This window comes from Garra rufa, chromosome 2 (genome assembly GCF_049309525.1).
Source record: "Garra rufa chromosome 2, GarRuf1.0, whole genome shotgun sequence".
NCBI classification, from domain to species: domain Eukaryota; kingdom Metazoa; phylum Chordata; class Actinopteri; order Cypriniformes; family Cyprinidae; genus Garra; species Garra rufa.
The window spans coordinates 6,790,768-6,816,206 of record NC_133362.1 but is presented as its reverse complement, the minus strand read 5'-3'; the positions used below and the strand labels follow the sequence as shown (position 1 = coordinate 6,816,206).

Below are 25,439 nucleotides of genomic sequence, written 5' to 3'. Positions count from 1 at the left end.
AGCTGCTACACATTCGTTTTATAGCTTTGTTCTCTTACTATGATCGACTCATTTGTGGTTTATCTCTCCTGTGGGATTTTAGGAAGATGTAGTTGATATGTATATGAAACATAATTAAGAACTCTGTTGTGTCTCCTGAGCAATGCGGTTCTCCTCCAGAAGCCTGCAAAGCCAAGATTGGCACCGTTGTACACTGCACACTCCAGCCGCAATGATAATTCATCATTCAGACAGTCATCTATTTTAAAACGTTATTAAACACAGAACTGTGTAATATTCGACTGCTATAAACAACAATACAAATCGTTTGACTCAGCAGTATATATTTATATTTCTGCTAAGGAATTTTAGGAGAAACATCTGAGACAGATTTGATACTTGTTTGAAATATGACTTTCAAGCCTTTCATTCTCATGCTGTTCTTAAAACGAAATACAATAAACATCTTTCAAGAACAGGGGTTTTCAAACTGTGCAATGGAGTGCTAGGGAAAATTGAAAGAAAAACAGAAAAAGAATGTAAACATACATGATTTAAAAAAAAGATTAAACTAAATAAACAGATAAAATTAATTACAATTTTTAAATAATATTAAAAAATATGTCAAAATGTCAAAATTATTATTTTTATGGAATTATACTCACACATACGCTGCTGTACAAAAGTGTGGGATCAGTAAGATTTATAATGTTATTTAAAGTCTCTTACGCCTATCAAAGTTCTATTTATTTGATTCAAAATACAGGAAAAAAATAAATTGTCCAAACAGTTGTCACATTTTCAAAACTCTAAACACAATTAGCACAGCATCGGTCCTTTGTGGCCATACCATTTACACATTTCATGTCATTTTCACCCAATATGCAGTCAGTGAACACATTTCCACAATGGTTACATTTTCTTAACAGACAAGCTATACCTCCCAACAAAATTATGGATTGTTTTTGTAGTATTTACGAATGTTAACACAACATCCCACAATAGCAAAAACAATATTCCAAACCTTAGATACAGTATAAAAACCTCTGCTTCTGCAATGATATCAGTTCAAAAACAATATCAATATCAAAAATATATCTCAGCTGATAATAAACAAACAATTGAATAGCTGATTTATGTTGGGTAAATTGGGCCAACCACAGCAGATTCCAGTCTGGCTTACACTCAGAGGCAGTCATTATTTCTATTACATTTACACTTATACAGTAAAATGAGGACTTTGAGGAGTGATGTTTTGGAAACAGGGTTGGGGTTATTCAGGAATGAACTCAACAATTCCAATTCAAAGAAGGAAATGGAATTGGAATTCAACAACAATTACAGGAAACAGAGTTGGAATTGAATTGGAATTACAGGAAGTGGAATTCAATTCAGGGAAATTCCACTGAATTCCATTTATTGCTGTTTCTGAGCATTTATTTGTGATTGCATTTAGAGACATACATTTGAACTTTATTTATGATGCTTTACAAATACCAAGTAATGTATGAAATAGAGTTGATCAAATGCAAGTAAATAAAAATGAGAACTGTACATTATGAATTAATAATTGAATGACAGTGGTGATAAGTTTCTGGATGTACTATACATTCAATATATGATTACCACATAATATATGTCTCAACTCACAAAAAAATGAGTCATGTTCATTCATGTATTTCAGGGGTTTTCAAACCTGTCCTGGAGCCTCCCCTGCCCTGCACATTTTGTATGTCTCCCTTATTAGGCACACCCAATTCAGGTCTTGCAGTCTCTACTAATGAGCTGATGATTTGAATCAGGTGTATTAGATGAGAGAGACAAGCAAAATGTGCAGGGCAGGGGAGGCTCCAGGACAGGTTTGAAAACCCCTGATGTATTTCATTCACTTTTTATTGCATCGAATTATTATCATTTCCTGAAATTTGGCATGTGAAATGATCATGCTTAACCAACTAAACATGCAGTACTTTGTATTTCTTTTATGTGTTTGTTGTTTATGTGATTTACAATATTTGATGTACTATAAACTAGCAACTCAAGTGGAATTTTTTGGAATTTATTTGATTTCAATTCTGTTTCCTGACATTCCAATTCCAAATCCAATTCCATTCCAGGAAGTGAATTGGACTTTACCATTCATTCTCAATTCAATTCATTGCAAGATTGCAGAGATTAGATACAGTAATTTTGTGCTTTTTTGAGACCCCCCCTTTTTTTTAATCTGGGCTTTTTGCTGTTGTTATTTTTATTTATTTATTTATTTTTTGTTCAGAATGCTCTTGTGTGTTTCATGGATATTTTGTTCACTGTAAGCAATACAGTAAAACTTTTTCTGTTCTACCATACCATGTTTCTACTGTACCTCCTGTTATAGACAGAAAAATAAACTTATTTGCTTTTTACTGGAATACTTTTGAATGTGAACATTACTGTACATGTGGACAGACAGTTCCCAACCAAGAAATTTAGTGTCAAAACGGTGGATTGCATAATTTGCATGCAAATACCTGTAAAACTGAAACATAAAAAGTCTATGCAGTTTTTGTAATGTCAACAATAGCCAGTATTTTGAAACCTGGTGTACTTTGATTGACTGCATGTACCTTGTGAAGTGAAAACAAGTGTTATTCTTTGACAGAATAATTTCATTTTGAGTCAGATTTCCAGTGTTTTGGTAAAGTTAGTGTGTGCAGAGAAAGATGTGTCCTGTTTTGAAATGAAGAGTTAGTATATATTTAACAAAATGTATTTTTGAGAAGAAAATGATCCATTTGGCCAATTGTGTTTTGTAGGTGCGAGTCTGTGTTAAGAGTTTAGAAAAAGTATCTGAAGTATGGGTAAGCGCTTGTTAGCGATTGAAAAAAACTGTAAATACTATTGTAATTCAAAATAACAGTTTTCTATTTGAATATACTTCAAAATATAATTTATATTTTTATATTTATATTTTTTTGTCTTCAACTCCTTTCTGAAGGATCATGTGACACTAAAGACTGGAGAAATGATGCTGAAAATTCAGCTTTGCATCACAGGAATAAATAAAATTTTAAAATATATTAAAATAGAAAACCACTTTTTTAAATTGCAATAATATTTCACAATATTACTGTTTTCTTCTGTATTTTTAATCAAATAAACAGAGCCTTGATGAGCAGAAAAGATTAAAAAATAAATAAAAACCAACATTCAAAATCGTTCTGATCCTAATTTTTTTGAAAGGTAGCATATATATAATAAATAAATAAATTCTTAGATGACATATGCATCAATGCAAATATTGGACAATAATCCCTCACATCCAGCAACTTGTCAATCATTTGATATTTCCGCAATTCACAAAACGATCCAGCACTCCAATCAATTCCTGATGGACAAAATCGAGTCCCAACATTTTTTTCCTCATTTGAAAGATCATTTTACTCAGCAATATGTCACAATAGGGAAGAAAAGTCTATTGCAATTATTGTTTCATGTCAAATAAATAAACAATACATCTAACCATATATAAAAAGATGCAGTAATGTAGTGTAACAGAGATGACAACTATTTGAAAATCCGGAATCTGAGGGTGCAAAAAAATCTAAATACTGAGAAGTTGTCCAAATGAAGTTCTTTACGATGCATTTTACTAATTAAAAATTTCATTTCGATATATTTACGGTAGGAAATTTACAAAATGTTTTCATGGAACATGATCTTTACTTAATATCCTAATGATTTTTGGCATAAAAGAAAAATCAATTGACTCATACAATGTAATTTTGACTTGTCGTTCTACTTACGACTGGTTTTGTGGTCCAGGGTCACATTTAAAATATTGAGTCTTCACTATATTAACTAGTAAACAATTTTCTAAAAATTATAGAAGATTTTGGGATGGGGATTCCTTGCACAAGGATGATCACATTTGGGGGTCCATCATCATATGAAACCCCTGTACTAGACTAAACATGATCTATAAGTATCCAGCTCTGCATAAAACTACTGTATAAAGGTAATTTCCTTAATTAAATAAATAAAAAAAATTAACATAAACAGCTAAGTAAGGTTTGCAATTCATAAAGAGTTTCTAATAAAAGCAGAGCTGTTCATGCATTGAGCGGGATTCTCAGTTGTTAGCGTCTGGCCACTAATGAAGCTCTCCTGTCTTGCTGATGTGAGTGATGAGTGATGGTTGTACCCTGCAGAAACGTCTCCACAGCTTGGCATCAGACAATTTCTGAGAGCATGTTACTAACTGCCTGTCTTACACAAAGTTTCCTCTCAACCTGAGCTGAAGCCACTCTGCTGTTCAGATCCATCATGACTGAAAATACTAAAAAAGTAAAATAATGATGCTACAGACAATCAGAAATAGAAGGAACGAAGTGCTTTATTCAACCTGGTTGTTCTGTCTAATTTAACTTATGCATCTTAAACTTGGCTGTTGTCATTTTACATGCATTTACATTTCTTTTGCAGTGCATAAAAGTTATCAGCATTTTAAAGTCTGCCTTGTGATTTCATCTGTTACTGTTTAAAAGTCTAGGGTCAGTATGATTAGGGGTTCAATCGCGTGGCAACGAAACCCTATTGCAATTGTTAGAATGGTCATGGATCAGCAATCTCCACGTAAAACTGATTGTGCAGACCAAACCGTACGTTATAGAGACTTGAAATTTGGAGGAATGTTAGTACTCACACTGCCGACTATGTCACCAAGGCTGGTCCCAGTCGGCCTAATGGGGGCTCATAACTCCTGAACCGTCAGTCTCAGGCTCAAGTGTCTTATGTTGTTGGAATCGAAAATGCAAAATGACATTAAATTATTTGTGTTTCAGAAATTAAGTTCTTTCAAACTTTCTAATCATCAAATAATCCTGAAAAATAAAATGTATCCTGGTTTCCACAAAAATATTGTTTTTCGACATTGATATTATATATAATATATTATATATATCACTCATCAAAAATTACATTTGATATATTTACAGTAGGAAATTTACAAAATGTCTTCATGGAACATGGATCTTTATTTAATATCCTAATGATTTTTGGCATAAATAAAAAATCAATAATTTTGAGCCATACAATGTCATTTTGGCTTGTCGTTCTACTTACGACTGGTTTTGTAACTGGTAAACAATTTTATAAAAATTATAGATGAATTTAGGATGGGGATTCCTTCCACAAGAATGATCTCATTTGGGGGACTATTAACGTCACCATGGATTGGCCTGACAGGGCGCTACAGCGATCAAAAGTACGAAATTGCTCATAACCCCTAAACCGTCAGATGCAGACTCAAGTGTCTTATGTCATTGGAATCAAAAATGCGAAAATCGAACATTTTCCGGCATTTTAGATTTTTTGCTAAACCTACTTTTGCAAACTAGTCCTAGGTTTTTTGGTCGATCGGAACCAAACCAGTGCAGAAAGATTCTCTGGAAAGTGAACATCAATAATTATCAAAAAAAGGTCTAACTTTCGACTGCATCGTTGCACCATTGCAAAACGTTCGAAAGGGGCAGGGCCACCTTTAGTAAAATGTATATAACTCCTGAATGAAATGAGATATCTTCACCAAACTCAGAACACTTATGTAAGAGCTCAATTTGGGGTCACAGGACAAAAATCACAGAGCTTGGCCATTTGGTGGCGCTATAAGAAGGTAAAAAACATAAATATGGCTATACCTATCCAACCATTTGTCTTATCAACATGAAAATCGCTGTGCACAGTCTTGGTCCAAAGAGCCACATCTGTCTATAAGGACATTTGTGTATCTCAAACATACATGGCTGATGAATTTGAGCACCTATTAGATATGGTTAACGGGGGCTGATCGGAACAAAACTAGGTGGGCCTGTTTGGCTCACGGCCCCAAAGGTCTCAGAAAATTTGAAAGAAATCGGCAACTGGGGGACGATACAATTTATATTTGAACCGCTGCTGTCAATCAAATCGTTTGTTAATTGATTGAGAAGATAAAAAAAAAAACTTCTTTGCAAACTAGTCCAAGGTTTTTCACTCAAGCTGGAAAAAAAAAACACTGCAGTACAATTTTCTAGACTCTCTAGGTCAATAATTATCAATAGAATTATATTAATTTACCCTTTGGGAAGCTATAACAGGGTTGTTTAAAAAAGGGGCCTGTCCGAAGTTACCCAAAATCCTATAAACCCTAAAGGAAAACTCAAAACTTCATGAAACCTGCTGAGCACATGCAACCAGTGATTTTAAACAAGCATGCAAAGTTTTTGCAAAGAGATCGGACAACAGCTGGTACTATAACAGTTGTAAAGGTTATAAAACATGGTAAATTACCTGTATTTACACAAAAAAAGGCTTGCTACATAATGTCTTTTTCATTATGTGCTTAAATGCCCAAGTGCTTGAACACTGGTAATCGCTGCCTTGCAGCTATTTTTTATTTTTATTTTTGTGCAGCATGCATGTATAAATTGATCAAAAATGACATTAAAACATTTATAATGTTACTGAAATTCTATTGTTTCGAACTTTCTAATTGTCAAATAATCCTGAAATATGAAATGTATCCTGGTTTCCACAAAAATATTGTTTTTCGACATTGATAATAATCAGAAATGCTTCTTGAGCAGCAAATCAGCATATTAGAATGATTTCTGAAGAATCATGTGACACTGAAGACTGGAGTAATGATGCTGAAAATTCAGCTTTGCATCACAGGAATAAATTACATTTGAAAATATATTACAGTAGTAAATGGCTATTTTGGACTGTAATAATATTTCATAATATTGCTGCAGTTTTCATAAAAAAAAAAAACTTGTCAGATGTTCAAAAACATTACAAAATCGTAGGCGATCCCAAACTTCTGAACAGTACTGTATATAATAAATGAGCCATGCATTAAAGCAACTGATTAAATGGTGCACTGGCGAATCAATTTTTCTCCGTAATAATGTCTGAGTGAGATTGTGACTCACTGTGTGTGAAATGGCAGGGGGTATGGCTTAGATGAGGAGGAAGTGCCTGCGTCGTCCCTAGAAAACCCCCATCATGACAACGCCTGAGCACCTCACATTCACTGACTTTGAAGCTCTTCTGGAGGCGGGAGGTGTATAGAGACTTCACACTGAGATGAAAGGAAGATGGAGACTGAGATGGAAGTACAATGTACAAAACACACATTAATTTCAGCTTAGCTGCTAAATAAAGTAGGATTGTACTTGCTAGACTACGCTGCCTTTTAGCAGTCCCGCAGAGACAGACTTTTGACTGCGGGCATCTAAATCAACCACATTTGTTTTGTTTTGCATGCCATTTAGAAAACAGTTTATCTGAAATAGCAGTTACAATAAAGCTTTCTTTTACAATAACAAAAAACTTGGTGAGAATCAAATATAAGTGCTGTTTCTCAAACAAATCGTAATAGTTCTGCTGGTGGACATTAAGTTTACTTTAAGGTAAGAAACGTTAAGAGTCTTTTTGATGCTACTAACCTGATAAACTTTGGTAAATCCAAAGATTATTTCTTCCTCAAAAGTGCTCAGTTTATCCACCATGTAGTTAACATACTGAAACTAAAACTATAAAAAAATGTTGAACAAGTTGTTACTTAAAAAAAAAATTACTTTTCTTTTTTTTTTTTTTACTTGAAGTACTATAACAACTAAAACTACATACACTAAAACTATATAACAATTATAAAATCATAAATAAGTCACAAAAATGACAAAAACAAACATATATACACACAAAAACATAAAACACAATTACGAAAACTTTAACTAAATTTAACTAAAACTATATAACCCCTATAGAAATATAAGTACCAAAAAAATGACAAAAACAAAACAAAAATAAACTATAATAAAACATTTTGACAAGCACTGTAATAGTAATATCAATAATATTAAAAAATTTCATTGGATGGCACATGACAAAGGTACTTATTTTATAAAAATGTTAATATTACAGTCATCTAAAACTAAAACCATAAAAAAAAATGTTACTACTTGAAATATACTAAAAATGAACTGAATACACACACACACACACACACACACACACACACAAAATTAATATTCAGGTTTTTTTTCAGTTTAACTTATATTTACAAAATTGATATTTTTTTTAGTTTAACTTGAAGTACTAAAACAACTAAAACTAACACAAAATATATAATATATATTTTATGTATATATAACACACACACACACACACACACACACACACATATATATATATATATATATATATATATATATAAATAACAAAATTGAAAAAGCAAACAAAACAAAATTTGGACAAAAACTATAACAGTATATCAATAATACTGCAATATAATTGGATGGTACATAACAAAAGTACTCATTTTATCACATTACAGTTAACTAAAACTAAAACCATAAAAAGTGTTCGCTACTTGAAATATATATATATATATTAAATTACTAAAAACAGACCACAAAAATAAAATATAATTTAAAATTGACTAAAACTATAATGGTACATCAATAATACTAAATCAAAACCATCAAAACATATTTATTACTTTAAATATATAAAACACAAAATTAATATAATTTTTTTTTTCAGTTTAACTTGTTTATAACATTTTTTATTAAATGTATTATTTTTTATTTTCAGTTTAACTTGAAGTACTAAAACAACTAAAACTAATAAAAATTATTATATGTCCAACACACACATACATGCACAAAATTAGTATTCAAATTATATATTTTTTTATTTTAAGTTTAACTTATATTTACAAAATTTATATTAAATTTTTTTTTTAGATTAACTTGAAGTACTAAAACAACTTCAACTAATAAATAAATTTTTTTATATATACACACACAACACACATACACAAACTAATCTAAAACTAAACTTAACTATAACTAAAAAAAAGACAAAAACATACAACAAAATTACTAAAACTTTAACTAAATTTAAAGTTAAAACAGAAAATAAAACCCTAACAAAAACTATAACAGTGAATCTAATATACCACGGCACACAGCCTCATTTCCTGGCATACTAGTGCACTCTGACTCTCGGAAATAGCGTAACGCCAGTCAATTGTGGCCTTTCTGTGTACAATATGCATCAGATGGTCAGTAAACACAGGTTGCTTGGACTGAATACATGGCTACAAAGAACCTGCAGTCTAAAAGGAGTCAAATTCATTGACAACTTCAATCTTTTCTGGGGCCATAGACAACTGTTTAAACTCCACCCAAACAAACTTGGTGCGAGAGTGCTAAAGGACAATATCTATTTTTCACTCTGGCATCTATCAGTAGAATGTGCCAGTCCACCCAACATGAATGGCACACACACACTTGGACAAAGTATGAGTGACGACAGGACATCTTATCAGCTTCAGAGTCATCATGTGGTCAACACAACCCACAAGGACACTGACAACGCCACACAGCCACAACAAGCACTGCTTATGGACACTTTCCTGGCTGAGCCCTGCTCACAGAGCTCATCACAGACAGACTGTGACATACTACAACAGCTCCAAGACTCAGCACCGAAGGACGACTTTCTGGTAAACAGCCAGGGAAGCCAGGACAACAACATATTCCAGCCACCGGAAACACCAGAGCCAGAGCTCCATTCACCAGACACATTATCCCTCTCTCCAGCATCTCCACTTCTAAGCTTCTCACAGAAAAAGGAGGAACTGGTATAGGCTAGAACCAGACTCTCCCACTCTTTTGCTGCAAGCTCCCAGTTATCAACTAAAAAACGGCAGGCACCACAACCACCAAAGCCTGTGGGTCCAGCTCGCCCTCCTCCTCCTGTGAGAGCTCTCCGGCCGCTGCCACAACGTCAGGGCCCAAACCCTCCTCCGTCTGCTGTGAGTGAACAACTGATAACAGCTCTGTGATATGTGTCGGGTCCCCGCTACAATAGCAGCAACAATCAGGAATGTTTACAGTTTCAGTTTTCCCATTTTCTGTTTTAATATGTGATAGAAAGTCTAAGGCCTTCTCAAGTTGTACGGTTGACTCATCTAATCTGAAGCCTATTAGGCATCAAACTAAGATTGCTCTAGAGACAAAAAGTAATGTCATCAAGCTAGCATTTTTAAACATTCGCTCACTAAAAAATAAATCACTTCTGATTAATGATTTTATAACCACAAACAACCTGGATTTTATGTTTCTAAATGAACCATGGCTAGAAGACAGCTGCAGTGCAACAGTCCTCAATGAAACAGCCCCTCCTAACTTTACTTTCATGAGTGTCTGCAGAGCTGTTAGGAGAGGTGGAGGTGTAGCTGCTCTATTTAAAGATGTCTATCAGTGCAAGCAAATGTCATTTGGTCAGTACTTGTCTTTTGAATATTTAGGGATGGTGCTGAAAGGGGCTCCACGCATTCTATTTATCATTATTTACAGGCCCCCAAATACTCTTTGTTGAAGAGTTCACAGAACTGCTATCAATGATTTGTTCAGAGTTCGACTGTTTTGCTATTGCAGGGGATTTTAATGTTCACATAGAAAATGCAGAAATCAAAACTACAAAAGAAATTATAACGGTTTTGAACACTTTTGACCTGATTCAGCATGTGCATGGGCCAACACACAATCGTGGACACACTCTTGATTTACTCATCAGTAAGGGTCTAAAGATTTCATCCACTGTTATCAAGGATGTAGCACTATCTGATCACTACTGTATTTTCTTTGATATATTGATCTCTGCTACCACTGAATCTAGATCAGTCTCTGTCAGAAAGAGATGCATTAATGACTACACTAGTGTGCTATTTATGAAGGCTATATCTTCTATGCCAAGCATTTCTGCAGACTCTGTTGATCTTCTCCTGGAGTCCTTTAACTCAAAAGTTTAGAATGTCATTGATGACATTGCACCTGTGAAAGTCAGAAAGATGATTGGCAGACAGAAATCACAGTGGAGAAAATCAACAGCAGTACAGAGTATGAAAAGACAATGCAGAAAAGCTGAGGGGATGTGGCGGAAGACGAAACTTGACATTCACTATAGCATCTATAAAGACAGCCTTCATGCTTTCAGTGCTGAACTAGGTAAAGCTAGACAAACGTTCTTCTCAAACCTTATAAACAGCAAATTAAACAACACTCGCACTCTTTTTGCTACCGTTGCGAGACTAACAAACCCCCCTAGTCAGATCCCTAGTGAAATGCTCTACGACAGCAAGTGCAATGAGTTTGCTTCCTTCTTTTCTGAGAAGATCAATAATATCAGAAAGATGATTAGCACACCCTCAAGTTATGCAGAGGTCAGACAGATTCGACCGCAATTTCAAATAGAAGTCACTATGTCTGCTTTTGAAGCAATTGATAGCAACATTTTGGAAGAAATAGTACAGCACCTCAAATCGTCAACCCGCTACCTTGACACACTTCCCACATCTTTTTTCAAAAGTGTGCTTAACTGTTTAGAGGCAGATCTCCTAGAAGTGGTGAACACCTCACTTCTTTCTGGGACTTTTCCAAACTCCCTGAAAACTGAAGCTGTTAAGCCCCTTCTGAAAAAGAGAAATCTTGATAACACCATATTGAGCAACTATAGACCAATATCAAATCTTCCTTTTGTAGGCAAGATTATTGAAAAGGTTGTTTTTAATCAGCTGAACCACTACATAAACTCAAATGGATACCTGGACCATTTCTAATCTGGTTTCAGACCACATCACAGCACAGAGACAGCGCTCATAAAGATAATAAATGATATTCGCCTAAATTCTGATTCTGGCTAAATATCAGTGCTGGTATTACTAGATCTCAGTGCTGCATTCGACACTGTCGATCACAACATTCTTCTAGATAGAATGGAAAACTGGGTCAGGCTTTCTGGGATGGTTCTCAAATGGTTCAGGTCATACTTAGAAGGGAGAGGCTATTATGTGAGTGTAGGAGAACATAAGTCTAAGTGGACGTCCATGAAATGCGGAGTCCCACAAGGCTCAATTCTTGCGCAGCTGTTGTTCAGCCTGTACATGCTCCCACTAAGTCAAATAATGAGAAAGAACCAAATTGCATATCACAGCTATGCAGATGATACCCTGATTTACCTAGCATTATCGCCAAATGACTACAGCCCCATTGACTCTCTCTGCCAATGCATTGATGAAATTAACAGTTGGATGTGCCAAAACTTTCTTCAGTTAAAAAAGGAGAAAACAGAAGTCATTGCATTTGGAAACAAAGATCAAGTTCATAAGGTAAATGCGTACCTTGACGCCAGGGGTCAAAAAACAAAAAATCAAGTCAAGAATCTTGGTGTGATTCTGGAGTCAGACCTCAGTTTCAGTAGCCATGTCAAAGCAGTAACTAAATCAGCATACTATCATCTCAAAAACATTGCAAGAATTAGATGTTTTGTTTCCCATCAAGACTTGGAGAAACTTGTTCATGCCTTTATCAGCAGCAGGGTGGACTATTGTAATGGTCTCGTCACTGGCCTTCCCAAGAAGACCATTAGACAGCTGCAGCTCATACAGAACGCTGCTGCCAGGATTCTGACTAGAACCAGAAAATCAGAGCATATCACACCAGTCCTCAGGTCCTTACACTGGCTTCCAGTTATGTTTAGGATAGATTTTAAAGTACTTTTAATCGTTTATAAAGCACTCATAGGTCTAGGACCTACATACATTGCAGATATGCTCACTGAATATAAACCTAACAGATAACTCAGATCACTAGGATCGAGTCAGTTAGTAATATCAAGGGTTCACACAAAACAAGGGGAATCCGCTTTTAGCCATTATGCCGCCCGCAGTTGGAATCAGCTTCCAGAAGAGATCAGATGTGCTAATACATTAGCCACATTTAAAAGCAGAGTCAAAACTCATCTGTTTAGTTATGCATTTATTGAATGAGCACTGTGCTACGTCCGAACAGATTGCATTACAGTATGTATAATAATTTTTACTGTTAATTAATTTTAAATCAATTTTTTAAATGATCTTAAATGTTCTTAAATTCTCTGTTTTTACTGTTGTGATTATTATTATTAATTTTTATGATTTTTATGATATTATGATTTTAATTCCTTTTATGTACAGCACTTTCAATTACCATTGTGTATGAAATGTGCTATATAAATAAACTTGCCTTGCCTTGCCTTGCCTAAACGCCCTGTCTATCTGAAGTTGAGCCTACATATTGTTTGCTGTTTGCAAATAAAACAGAAAACAATCCAGCAATCAAAAACTTTCAGAATATGAAATTAACACATACACACATCTCCACACCCAATCCTGATGCTTCTGAGCAAGCGGGGGAGGATAGATTCTAAACTCAACAAAGAATGGCCTCGCCGTCACCCTATTTTTCATTTGCGAAGGCGGTCACCGGCTATCCGTAGAACATGCGAGGTTGCGTGAAGCGGCTTCAGTGACAGTACTGCTGAATACATTACTCAGAACTACAAGGTGCACGGTTATTGATTATTCACTGCAGATGGAAAGTGTAAAACAGGAGCCAAGGTCCGTAGGAAGCAAATACACACAATAACCAGAGGGCCGTCTCGGAGGGATACTTGCTCTTTAGCGACCTATAACAGGGTAAATGTTATCCAGGACATGTGGGCATCAGCACATTTGGTTTTTGGGACATGAGCCCCACAGCAAACTGCAAGCCTGAGGCTGGGTCCTGAATGCAGAAGTCCAGCAGGGAGCTGGCTCGGCTTGGCCGTGGTACCCGTGAGAGCGTCAACACTAGAGGGTGTTTATTGGTCTTCAGAGGACTTATGCTGGGGAAATGCCAATGGAAAAGCAAAGTCTCCGCAGAGAGCAAGGAAATGTTGTCTCGGCAAGGCGCTGTGAGATTTTATGAAAGGTCATGGGGTCAAGCAAGGTGCCAGAGGCAGTTGCTGACAAATAAACACCGCACTTGAATTGCTGCTGTACTACTTTGCATTTATGAGGCCTATTGCCCCATTCTAGGTATACAGTGTTGCAAAAGCAAACACACATAAATAGATACAGACTGCATTTCATATCGATCTTTGGGGGAACCTTTTATGCACAGGCACATAGTAAATTGGTGAAATTCGAGTGGATTGCATTTAGAAACAAAACCCAAATTGAAGCTTCTGAATGGATAGCTCACCCCAAAAATACCACAAAACAATTGTTCTCACACACCTTTTCCATACAATGAAAGTAGACAGTGATTTATACCGCCAAGCTCTGAAGGAAAAACAAAAGGGCTATAAAAGTAGTCCTTATATTTGTGTCCTACATTCCAAGTTTTGTAAAGTCACACAATAGCTTTGAGGAAGATAAAGACTGAAAATCATATTGAAAATATTGCAGTTTGCCACAGTTCTCATGCATAGCAGCTAATTAGCTGGTTGTGACATAACAAGTTTAAATATGTGCAAGCACAAATGAGATTTGATATTAATGATAGCAGAGTCGATTTTCAGCAAATTCTATTGTACTTACTAATAAATACAGCCATGATCAGCTAAAGAAAAATACACAACCAGACAAAAGGTTTTGAGTTTCTGCTCACCAAGCCTGCATTTATTTGATTCAAAATACAGCAAAAGCAGTAATATTTTGAAATATTTTTACCATATCAAATAACTGCTTTCAATTTGAATATATTTTAAAATGTAATTTATTCCTGTGATCAAAACTGAATTTTCAGCATCATTACTCCAGTCTTCAGTGTCACATGATCCTTCAGAAATCATTCTGATATGATAATTTGCCGTTTAAGAAACATTTATTATTATTATCATCATATTTAAAACAGTTGAGTTTTCAGGATTCTTTGATTAATAGAAAGACCCAAAGATCAGCATTTATCTGAAATTAAAAGATTTTGTAACATTATACTCTACACCATTCAAAATCTTTAAGTCGGTATAATATACTTTAAATTTATCAAAAGTGATAATAAAGACAAAATAATAATAATAATAATAATAAAATTATTAAAATAATAATAATAATAATAATAATAATAATAATAACAATAATAAATGTTTTTGAGCAGCAAATCTGAAGAATGATATTTGAAGGACACTGAAGACTGGACTAATGATGCTAAAAATTCAGCTTTGAAATCACAGGAATAAATTGTATTTTAAAATATATTCAAATAGAAAACATATACTTTAAATAGTAAAAATATTTCAAAATTGTACTGTTTTTGCTGTACTTTGGATCAAATAAATGCAGGTTTGGTAAGCAGAAGAGACTTTAAAAAAACATACTGTCCAAAATGTTTTGCCATCGTTCTCAAGAGGTTATGAAAACGTTATGAAAAAAGTTGAATTTTTTTTTAAATGTTTCAAAAATGTTTTTCCTTGGTTATACGAATGTTAATGGAACATTCCATTTCATGAATTTGCGATCATTGTAGAAAACGTTAGTTTTGAATGTTCTAAAACAAGTACTAACATCTAAAAAACGTTAGATAAACATCCAAATAAAATGTGTTAGAAAAAAGAAAACATTCCATGAACGATATGAAGTTTATTTGCAAAAACAGATAACAGATATTTTTTTAATTTTCAAAAATCATGTTTTTATTTTGTTTTATTGTGTTAGTTGGCTGTATTTTTTAGTTATATTTTGCTTAAAATCAAAATAACCCAACTGTAGTTTGATTGAGATTAATTGGAATGCACAATGGATTTTTGAAAAGTTATCTGTTTTTGCAAATTAACTCTTCATGTATAAATATTTATTTTGAGAACATGATAAAGACCAACGTTCTATTACAGAATGTTAGCCAAAGTTTTGAGAACATTTTCAGTTAGCTAGTCATTTACATGAAACAACATGAGCAAAAATGTTCACTATCTTTAAAGAAAACCACTGAAATCCTATTATACTAGCCCAAGAACATTTATTATCAAAAGCAATCGTTCCCATTCGAGAAACTCATGCATTTGGTAACTTACCTATAGTAGACACCACTGTCCCAACAAAATAAAACGCTCCTGTAAAATCCCATCTGGGTCGAAGAGCATCGACCCGAACTCCAGCGGCAATCGCAGCCTCGTACTCTTTCAGCAAGGAGCTCAGATCCTGCAAGCTGATATTGAACGTGTCGCTGAAGTTCAGGAGGGTCCGGTTCCAGCGCCCGTGTGCCCGCAGCTCGGACGGCCTCTCGATGGCGGAAAACACCGCAGCGCCGCACAGCAGGTACACGATGATGAGCACGGCGAGCAGCAGAAAGCGCCCATTGTCTTCGTTAATGTGAAGGGAGCGGCAGCCCTGCAGTCGCTGCGCCGGCATCATCCAGATTTCAGCACCACCGGCGCAGGGGACAGCGACCAATGCAATGACATGGATCCTCTAGAGCGGCTGCTTCAGGACAACCCAAGAGCTCCTGTTCGTGTTAATAATGGGATATTATGTATCAAACAAGCCAGATAAGTTTTAAATAGCAGAAAGACTTGATTTAAAACACTTACCAGCTTTATTTATCCATTTCTCGTTATCAAAGGCACGGATCCTTTAGAGCTGCTGCTTTAGGACACTCCGATCTTCTAGGACATTGGACATGTTGACGATACAATCATTTGTATCAAACTTGCAAGTTTTAGTGCTTTAGAACTTGAAGAAATGTCTACTTTTGTCCTTTTTGTTTATGAAAAACTCGACTAATAATATCAATTATGCATTTTACTTACAAACTGTTGCTTGCCCAAACCTTCAATGAATTCTTTACGATCAATGTCCTTTAAAACACCAGTTCTAGATCCAAATTAGTATATTTAATAGTTAAATACTCACTCGGACTCACCCTCGTGCTCAATAAATAAGTTTTCCGTCCATCTCCGTTTCTATCCCATTGATTGTTTATCCACATAAATCCACCGCTTAAGTGTTCAGTCGCAAGCCAAAATCCTTTGAATTTCCAAGACTCCTGGTTGTGTTTTATTGCAGGGATGCAGCAGCGTGTCCTCCTGCTTTTCCATGTTGCGGGTGAAGCATCCAGCTCATCCTTTGGGTCGCTGCGCCAAATCTCTCGTCCCGTGAATCACATTAATTTATGCTTCAGTGAAGGATACAGCGGGCTAAATGCTAATAAAGACATTTAGCGACCATATGAAGGCGATTTTTTGCACTTTTTCTAAGGCAGATCTTCAGCCTATCCGCTGTGGGATGTTTGATGCCCGCAGTCCTAATGAGGCTGATCTCAGATCAAATCTGTGCGCACTAGAGTAATACTATGGTTTACACTACAGTACTACAGTGGAGATCTCCAGTGCCTTTTGTTTTACCACACTTGTCATTTATTAAAGTTAGATTTAAATTATGAGCTAATGCATTAAATGAATACAAATAAAATACCTCTTTTCTTTAACTGTTAGGTTTACGTCTCATTATTCGCCTCGCTAATCAAGATAATTTAACACTTAAGCGAATGTTATTTTCTACTTATTGTGCTACTTATTGGGCACTTTTTCCCGCTCTTTCTCCACAAACAGCGTTTGAAATCGTATGTAACGGCATAAACATAAGCGATGAGGAGAAATTTGTCGAGAATAACGTGATAAGTGTGGTAAATGTTGCTTCCATTCCTGGGTTAGTCCATTTCGTGCCGCTTCTGCACACGTTGCCACAACTCCCCACAAATCAAGGGAAACGAGCTCAGCGCGGTAATAGTAAGAGGTGGGTCTGTTCTTTTGTTTTTGTTTTTTTGTGGACAATTAATCGATGGCATAATTACCACTAGCCAGCATTATCACTGCCAATTGCGAGTCCTGGCGCAGTAATGGATGAGTCTGACTGCAATGCAATGGTTGGCATGTTTAAAATCCAGAGCCTTTCATGCAGTAAGTGCTGGATTACATAAATTAGGCGTTTCCAGAACGGACAGGTTATACTGTACATAACAGATTTTATGCTACAACGTAGTTAGGTAACCAAGCACTGATTAAACCAAATTAACAAGACCTACTTAAAGGAACAGTGCACTCATAAAATAATCACTGCATTGTTTACTCACAATTATGTCCATTACAATCGCTAATGACTTTTTCCTTTTGTGAAATATATAATGAGGTGGGATGGCATACATATAAAATGGGATATGAAAGTGCATAGTTGTTCAGGTCATGTGCATAAACTTTGGACCTCCTAAACCAAGCAACACCAGCATACAAAAGTTTGTGAGCCCCAAGTTGAGTGACCAAGTGTAAATATACAGTTGCAATGAAATTATTCAACCTTGACCTGCAAGACATTTTTTTCTGCAGAGAACATTTTGTGAAAACAATTAAACAAAGGCATCACTACAACTATTATTGAAAGTGAAAGCAAATTGGCTCTAAACATTCATGTTCAAAATTATTCAACCCCCAAAAGTCAAATTCGGTGCACAATCTTTTATTCTTCAAGGCGACCAATAAATGCTGCTTGGAATAGCTTAGAAGTTTTTCTACTGCAATTCTGGCCCATTTCTTGCCTGAAAAAGCTTTCAGTTCACTGGTTTTCACTTTGCCACTGCTTTCTTCAAAGTGAACCAAATATTTTCAATGAGAATTAAATCTGAAGACTGAACAGGACACTCAAGAACATCCTATGACCAATCCCTGAACCAAGCATAAGTAGATTTGGATGTATACTTTGGAATGATTGTCCTACAGGAAAGTACATTGATCATTAACTGGCCTGATACTTCAAAGAATATCAGGATTTCCACTTCCTGCTACAGTAAAACAACCCCATAACAGGACTGGTCCACCTCAATGTTTGATGATGAAGATGGTGTTCTTTTGCTCATAAGTTTTGCCTTTTTTGCACCAGACATACCGCTGATCCATGCGTCCAAAATGTTCCAGTTTGGTCACAGGTCTATCTGAATTAATTTTATTATATTCAAGTCAGCGTTTTATGTTCTTCTTGGTCAAGAGTGGCATTCAGCAAGATGCCCCAAAATGAAAGCCATACTTGTCTAGTCTTCATCTTATACTCTGCATTGAAATGTTTTTCCATCTATCATTGGGTCATCTTGAAAGTATTTGGCTGTACAATGCAGGTTTTTTCTTAGTTGTTCTGATCAAACATTTTATGGTATTGTGCTTTTTCTTCAACACCATCACAGGTTAATGTCTTGAAAATCTTCATGTTGCCTTTCTAATATAATAAAACAATTTCTTCTCTATAGCTTTTGTGAGAGCTCTGTTGACTTTGTCATATTAGCTACTCAAACTTCAGCACACGCATGGGCTAACTGTATGCATGTGTAACAGCTCAAGATAATTTCTAATTGAGTTTGTAAAGGTTTAATTGAGTTTTAAGACAATTTTGTTCCCCACCATACAAATACATAACTAAAAAAAGAAACAGCAATGTTGAATAGGGGTTGAATAATTATGACATACTGTAGCTTTGTTATTAAAAAAATCCTAGAACTCAAAAATATTACATAACATTATATATTGACATTATCCATGTTAATAAGCCTGTCATTTGTAAGAGATGCACCTTTATAAAGTCCTGGATCTTCAGAAAAGCTGGTTTTTGTAAAGTACTGAATAATATTGATTGCAACTGTACATAAGTGCATAAACTCAGTTATCAGTGACTGTCAAAAACAGCATAAAAAAGTCTTTCACATGACTCGATACTCACAAATGTGTGAATTTACAATTGTTATGCACTGAACATATCCCCCTCTGTCACATATCGTTGGTGTTTGCACATATGGTGAATAAAACACATGCAAGACCCAATGAGATGTCATAGCAATAATCATGAAAGAAATTTGAGAGCTACTGTAGATTTAATGCATAATATGTTGCTTTGTCTAATAACATTATTGTACATTTTTGGTAAACCTCTCCTATGTACAGATGTAGTAGTCTAACAGTGAAAGAGATGGTTAGACAAAGGTTAAAAATCCACTTGCAAGAAGGATTTGCCCTGGAACAAGAGTGATTGAGATTACCACGTAACCCCATTTTGCTCTAGGGGAGACATGATACTTGATTCATCAGCTTACCCAGACTGATTTCCCTTTCTTCTCGAGAGTCCAATTCAAAGCTTCACTTCTATAGAAGGCCCTTTCCAACACATGAAATTAGAGGTAATCACAACATTAAATAATGCTATTCAAAGCAGGTAACATGAATACAGTATTTCAGTTGGGCAAGTCATACAACAGTCCAACCCTATGCAATTAAATCTATCTATTTCTAAATTAAATAAAAGAACATTTGTGCCACTTACCATGTTAAAAACTCATAAACCCCTTTTACTGATGAGTTCTCAAGGCAATTGGCTTAAAAGGTGTGTCCAAAATTCATATTTACTTGTTTTGAATGTCATTATTCAACAGGAGCCCAATTTCCAGGGTTATTAAACCTGACAATGGCAAAATCAATCAACCCTCTGCTTTCATACACACTCTACTGCTAATAATGTAGGTTATGACCATGATGATGAGGTTGTTGATGATAATAACAACAGAGAAAAATAAAGCCTTTTAAAAGGTTTTAACATTAAGGAAGCATTTTATGTGTATTATTTATAATGCATAGGATTTAGTATATATCATGGGTTAATTGGCCATAAACGTTTCTTACGCTGTTTTGTTGTTCCTATGATATATGCTAAATGCATCAATGCAAGTGTAATTTAATTATTTATAGTTGTCTAACTGCTGAAATGGCTTTTGTCCCAAAAACACAGACTCATCATTATGCTGTTCCTTTTGGTGTCTTAACGCCAGAAGTCTGTCAACACTTGAAGGTCTTACATTGCTGTTTCTAAAAACAAACACAAAACTGCATTCACAACCCATTGTACTTGCATAATCTGAATTATTCACACCGAACAATGTTCAAATAGACAAAATACAAGGCTGAACTTACATTTTAAAACAATAGTTCACCAAAACATTTTAATTTACCTTCAGTACTAACATATACCATTCTTTGCAGTGAATGGGTGCCGTCAGAATGAGAGTCCAAACAGCTGATAAAAACATCACAATAATCCACACCACTCCAGTTTATCAATTAACATCTTGTGAAGCAAACAGCTGTGCGTTTCTAATCCAAATTATAGTCCATCAAGACGTTAACATCACTTCCGGCCAAAATACAAGTCCATAATCATTAATAACACTTCCTCTAATGAAAACTCTACTATTGTCTCTCACATCAAAATTAAGTCACATATTGGTTTAGAACTATTTTGGCTTGTAAACAGTGCTTGATCTGTGCAGATTTCTCTTCTGATTCAGACAAGATGACTTTTTAACTAGGGAAACCAATTTTATTTGTCTCATATTTAGCAATGGTTTGACATTAAAACATTTGAATGATGGATTTGTTTCTTACAAACATGTAGCTTTGTACTTCACAAGATGTTAACTGTTGGATTGGAGTGGTATGGATTATTGTGATGATTTTATCAGCTGTTTGGACTCTCAGTCTGACGGCACCCATTCACTGCAGAGAGCAAGTGATGTAATTTCTCCAAATCTGATGAAGATGCAAACTCATACATATCTTGGATCCCTGAAGTGATTTTCATTTTTGGCTGAACTATTCCTTTAATCATTCATACTAAGACAAGAATTATATATTAAGAAACAAAATGTTGAATTCATGCTCTGTTTAACTCACCAAAGCTAATTTTAATTTCATCTGATATAATCTTCATCTGATACTAATTTGCTCACTGCATGCTCCAATGTCATTCATTTATATTTCAACTTGGCTGGGAACAAGAGAGAATTGCTGATGAGACAAGAGGAGTGTACTGTAAGCTAATGACAAAATCTCTGCCCGTCTCTCTCTACTCTATTGACGCTGCTTAAGCAGCACAGGCAGAGAACATATGGTTCATCTATCACTAACTTGTCAGGATTCCCCCTGAAAGTTGCTGTTTATAATTACCTGAGCGATTAAATGACAGAGCCTCTCTGGGGGCTGACAGCAGTGGAGGGGCTGGCGTTGGGGAAGACTATTGATCTGGTGTCATTCTGCAAAGAACAAGTGGCGGAGTCAGCTCTGATCTAGAGATACAGTATGTTCACCTATCATCAACACACACACACACACACACACACACACACACACACACACACACACACACACACACACACACACACACACACACACACACATCTGACTGAGCAAAGTTGCTGCACATCTGCAGATGGGAGTTGGTGTGCAAGGATATAATTACTGAAGTGTTTAGCATTCAGGGTTTTTGCAGGTTTTGTAAGGTAAATTTAAGACATTCTCAAAATCTTTTTAAAGGATTAGTTCACTTCCAGAATAAGATTTTCTGCTAATTTACTCACCCCCATGTCATCTGAGATGTTCATGTCTTTCTTTCTTCAGTTGAAAAGAAACTTTTCTTCTTACACTTAAAAATAAAGGTGCTTTAAAGGTGCCATAGAAGAACCATTTTTGTTCCACAAAGAACCATACAGTCAAATGTTCTTTAAAGAACCATCTCTTTCTTACCTTTTTATAATCTGAAGAACCTTCTTTCGCCACAAAGAACCTTTTGTGAAATAGAAAGGCTCTTTAGATGTTAAAGGTTCTTTATGGAACTATTTAGACAGAAAAAGGTTATTCTATGGCATTTATTCTTTCATTTTTAAGATTGTATAGTGGGCTTCAAAAGGAGATTCAAGGTCCAAAACGAATGTGCAAATAATGAAAAACGCTCTTTACAAAATCTTTAAAGTTGGAGAAGAAAATGAGAAATTGAGTTTTTTCGCCCTACTCTACCATTTTGAACCGAAGTAAACAGACAAAGAACTAATTGTGTGTGACCTTTCCAATGTGATTTTGTCTTGTTTTCTAGTATAAATATCTAAAAATTCTTGAATAAAGATTATTTACTTTACAAGTAAAACAACTTTTAAACATTATGTCTTCTAAAAAAAAAAGTCATCGGTTTTGCTTAAAACAAGCAAAATATATCTGCCAGTGGGGCAACAGAAATAATCTTGTCTAGCCTTTGAATTAAGGTTACTTTTAATTTATCTTAATTTATCTTGGCAGATATTTTGTACATTTTTCATATTGTTTTTGTTTAGAAAACAACACTTAATATCTTAAGTGATTTTACTTGTCAAGTAAATGCATCTTGATAAGAATGTTTATATATTAATACTAGAAAACAAGACAAAAATACAAAGAAAATATTTTTGCATTGCATTTGCACCACAGAAATAGTAATAATAGTGCAAGATGAGTATCTGTGGCTAAAAAAGCATATACATTTTTTAAAAAAGAAAATGACCATTTCCCTAGATAAGACCCTTATTTCTTGGCTGGGACTGTTTACAGCCCTTTAAAGCTACACTGAAACTGCAATTTGGACCTTTAACACGTTGATCCCCATTGATGCCCACTATATGGAGAAAAATCCTGGAATGTTTTCCTCAAAAAAAAAAAAAAAAAAAGAATTTCTTTGCAACTAAAGAAAGAAAGACAAAATTATCTTACATTTATATTTATTCATTTAGCAGATGCCTTTATCCAAAGCGACTTAAACTTGGGGAAAACATCAAGCGATTCATCCTAAGGAGGCAGATTGACAGGAAGTGCTCAAAATACCATATATCAGGCGTTGTTAGAGGAGTACAGGCTAGAAAGGGAAGATCAAGAAAGGAGAACAAAGTTAATTATTAGTCATTATTGAGTCCAATAGTGTCGAAAGAGATGGGTTTTCAGCAGTCGCTTGAAAGCTGTCAATGAGTCTGCATTCTGGATAGGGGTGGGAAGATCATTCCACCTGGCAGGAACAGTGAACCAAAATGTTCTGGAGAGTGATTTCATGCCTCTCTGTGGTGGTACAATGAGGCGTCTTTCACTAGAGGATCTCAGACTTCTGGAGGGAGTGTAGATTCGTAGTAGTGAATGGAGGTAGGCAGGTGATGAGCCGGTGGCTGTCCTATATGCCAGCATCAGTGTCTTATATTTGATGCGAGCCGCAACCGGTAGCCAGTGCAGAGATATGAAGAGAGGTGTGACATGGGCCTTTTTGGGCTCATTGAAGACCAGCCGTGCTGGAAGACCGGCTAAAAGAGCATTGCAGTAGTCCAGCCTGGAAATGACCAGGGCCTGGACGAGGAGTTGTGCAGCATGCTCTGTTAGGAAGGGCCTGATCTTTCTGATGTTGTGCAATGCAAACCTGCAAGATCGAGCAGTTTTAGCAATGTGGTCTTTAAAAGTCAATTGGTCATCAAAGATTACACCAAGATTTCTGGCTGAAGTCGATGGGGTAATGGATGGAGAAGTCATGTTGTAAAGTTGGAGTGGCAGGAAAGATAAGGAGTTCAGTCTTTGCTAGATTGAGCTGTAGATGGTGTTCCTTCATCCATGCAGAGATATCCGCCAGGCAGCTTGAGATCCGTGCAGCTACTGATGTATCATCTGGTTTGAATGAAAGATAAAGCTGTGTGTCATCAGCATAGCAATAGTAGGAGAAGCCATGTGCCTGTATGATGGGGCCCAGAGATGTAGTGTATATGGAGAAGAGGAGAGGTCCAAGAACTGATCCCTGAGGAACCCCAGTGACTAGTTGATGAGTTTTGGATACCTCCCCTCCCCAGGCCACCCTGAAAGACCTACCAGAGAGGTAGGATTTGAACCAGCAAAGTGAAGTCCCTGTGATGCCCAGCGATGAGAGGGTGGACAGGAGGATCTGATGATTCACCGTGTCAAAAGCTGCAGATAGATCCAGCAAAATGAGTACTGATGATTTGGAATCAGCTTTAGCAGTCCGCAAGGCTTCAGTGACAGACAGTAGAGCAGTCTCAGTTGAATGGCCACTCCTGAACCCTGACTGGTTAGCATCCAATAGGTTGTTCTGTGAGAGAAATAAAGATAACTGGTTGAAAACGGCTCATTCCAGTGTTTTTGTTATGAATGGAAGAAGAGAGATAGGTCTGTAGTTGTCTATGAGTGAAGTCTATGTTTTTTTTAGCAGTGGGGTTACCCAGGCCTGCTTAAATGTAGTGGGGAAAGTGCCTGTGAGAAGAGATGTGTTAATGATGTGTGTGAGCGCTGGTAGGATTGTAGGAGAGATTGCTTGGAGAAGGTGTGAGGGGATAGGATCTAAAAGGACATTTACTGGATGACATGGGGGTGAGTAAATGATCAGGACATTTTTACTCTGAAAGTGGTGTAATTCTTTAAATCTAGACACATTGATAAGCAAAATAACAAGCTACGAAGTCTTGATTTAAAAAAAAAAAAACTGATCAAAATTCATGATTTATAATTAAAACAAGAACAACACTGTAAAAAGAAAAGGGACCAAAGGAAATTTTTCATACAAACTTGTACAGGTGTTTTACCTGTGTTTTGAATTATGTATTGCATTGTATTATATTTTAGAATTAAAGAAATGTCCTTGAACTTTTCCAAAACCTTTTCTGGGTTTTTTATTCGTTTTTGAGGCTGAGAAAAATAAACTCACTTCTTTCTGTTCAGTTTCTTAGAAAACATGACTATTTTCATTACTCATT

General features: G+C 35.6%; 1 protein-coding gene across 1 annotated transcript in view; it reads right to left on the bottom strand.

Annotated features, from left to right (window-relative positions):
• kcnk12 (potassium channel, subfamily K, member 12) overlaps window positions 1-16,225 on the bottom strand; it is a 52,868-nt gene extending 36,643 nt beyond the window's left edge. The window contains exon 1 of the mRNA XM_073835283.1: window positions 15,886-16,225. Within this exon, the coding sequence (XP_073691384.1) occupies window positions 15,886-16,225 (340 nt within the window). The remainder of the gene's footprint in view (window positions 1-15,885) is intronic.
• Window positions 16,226-25,439: the final 9,214 nt, after the last annotated feature.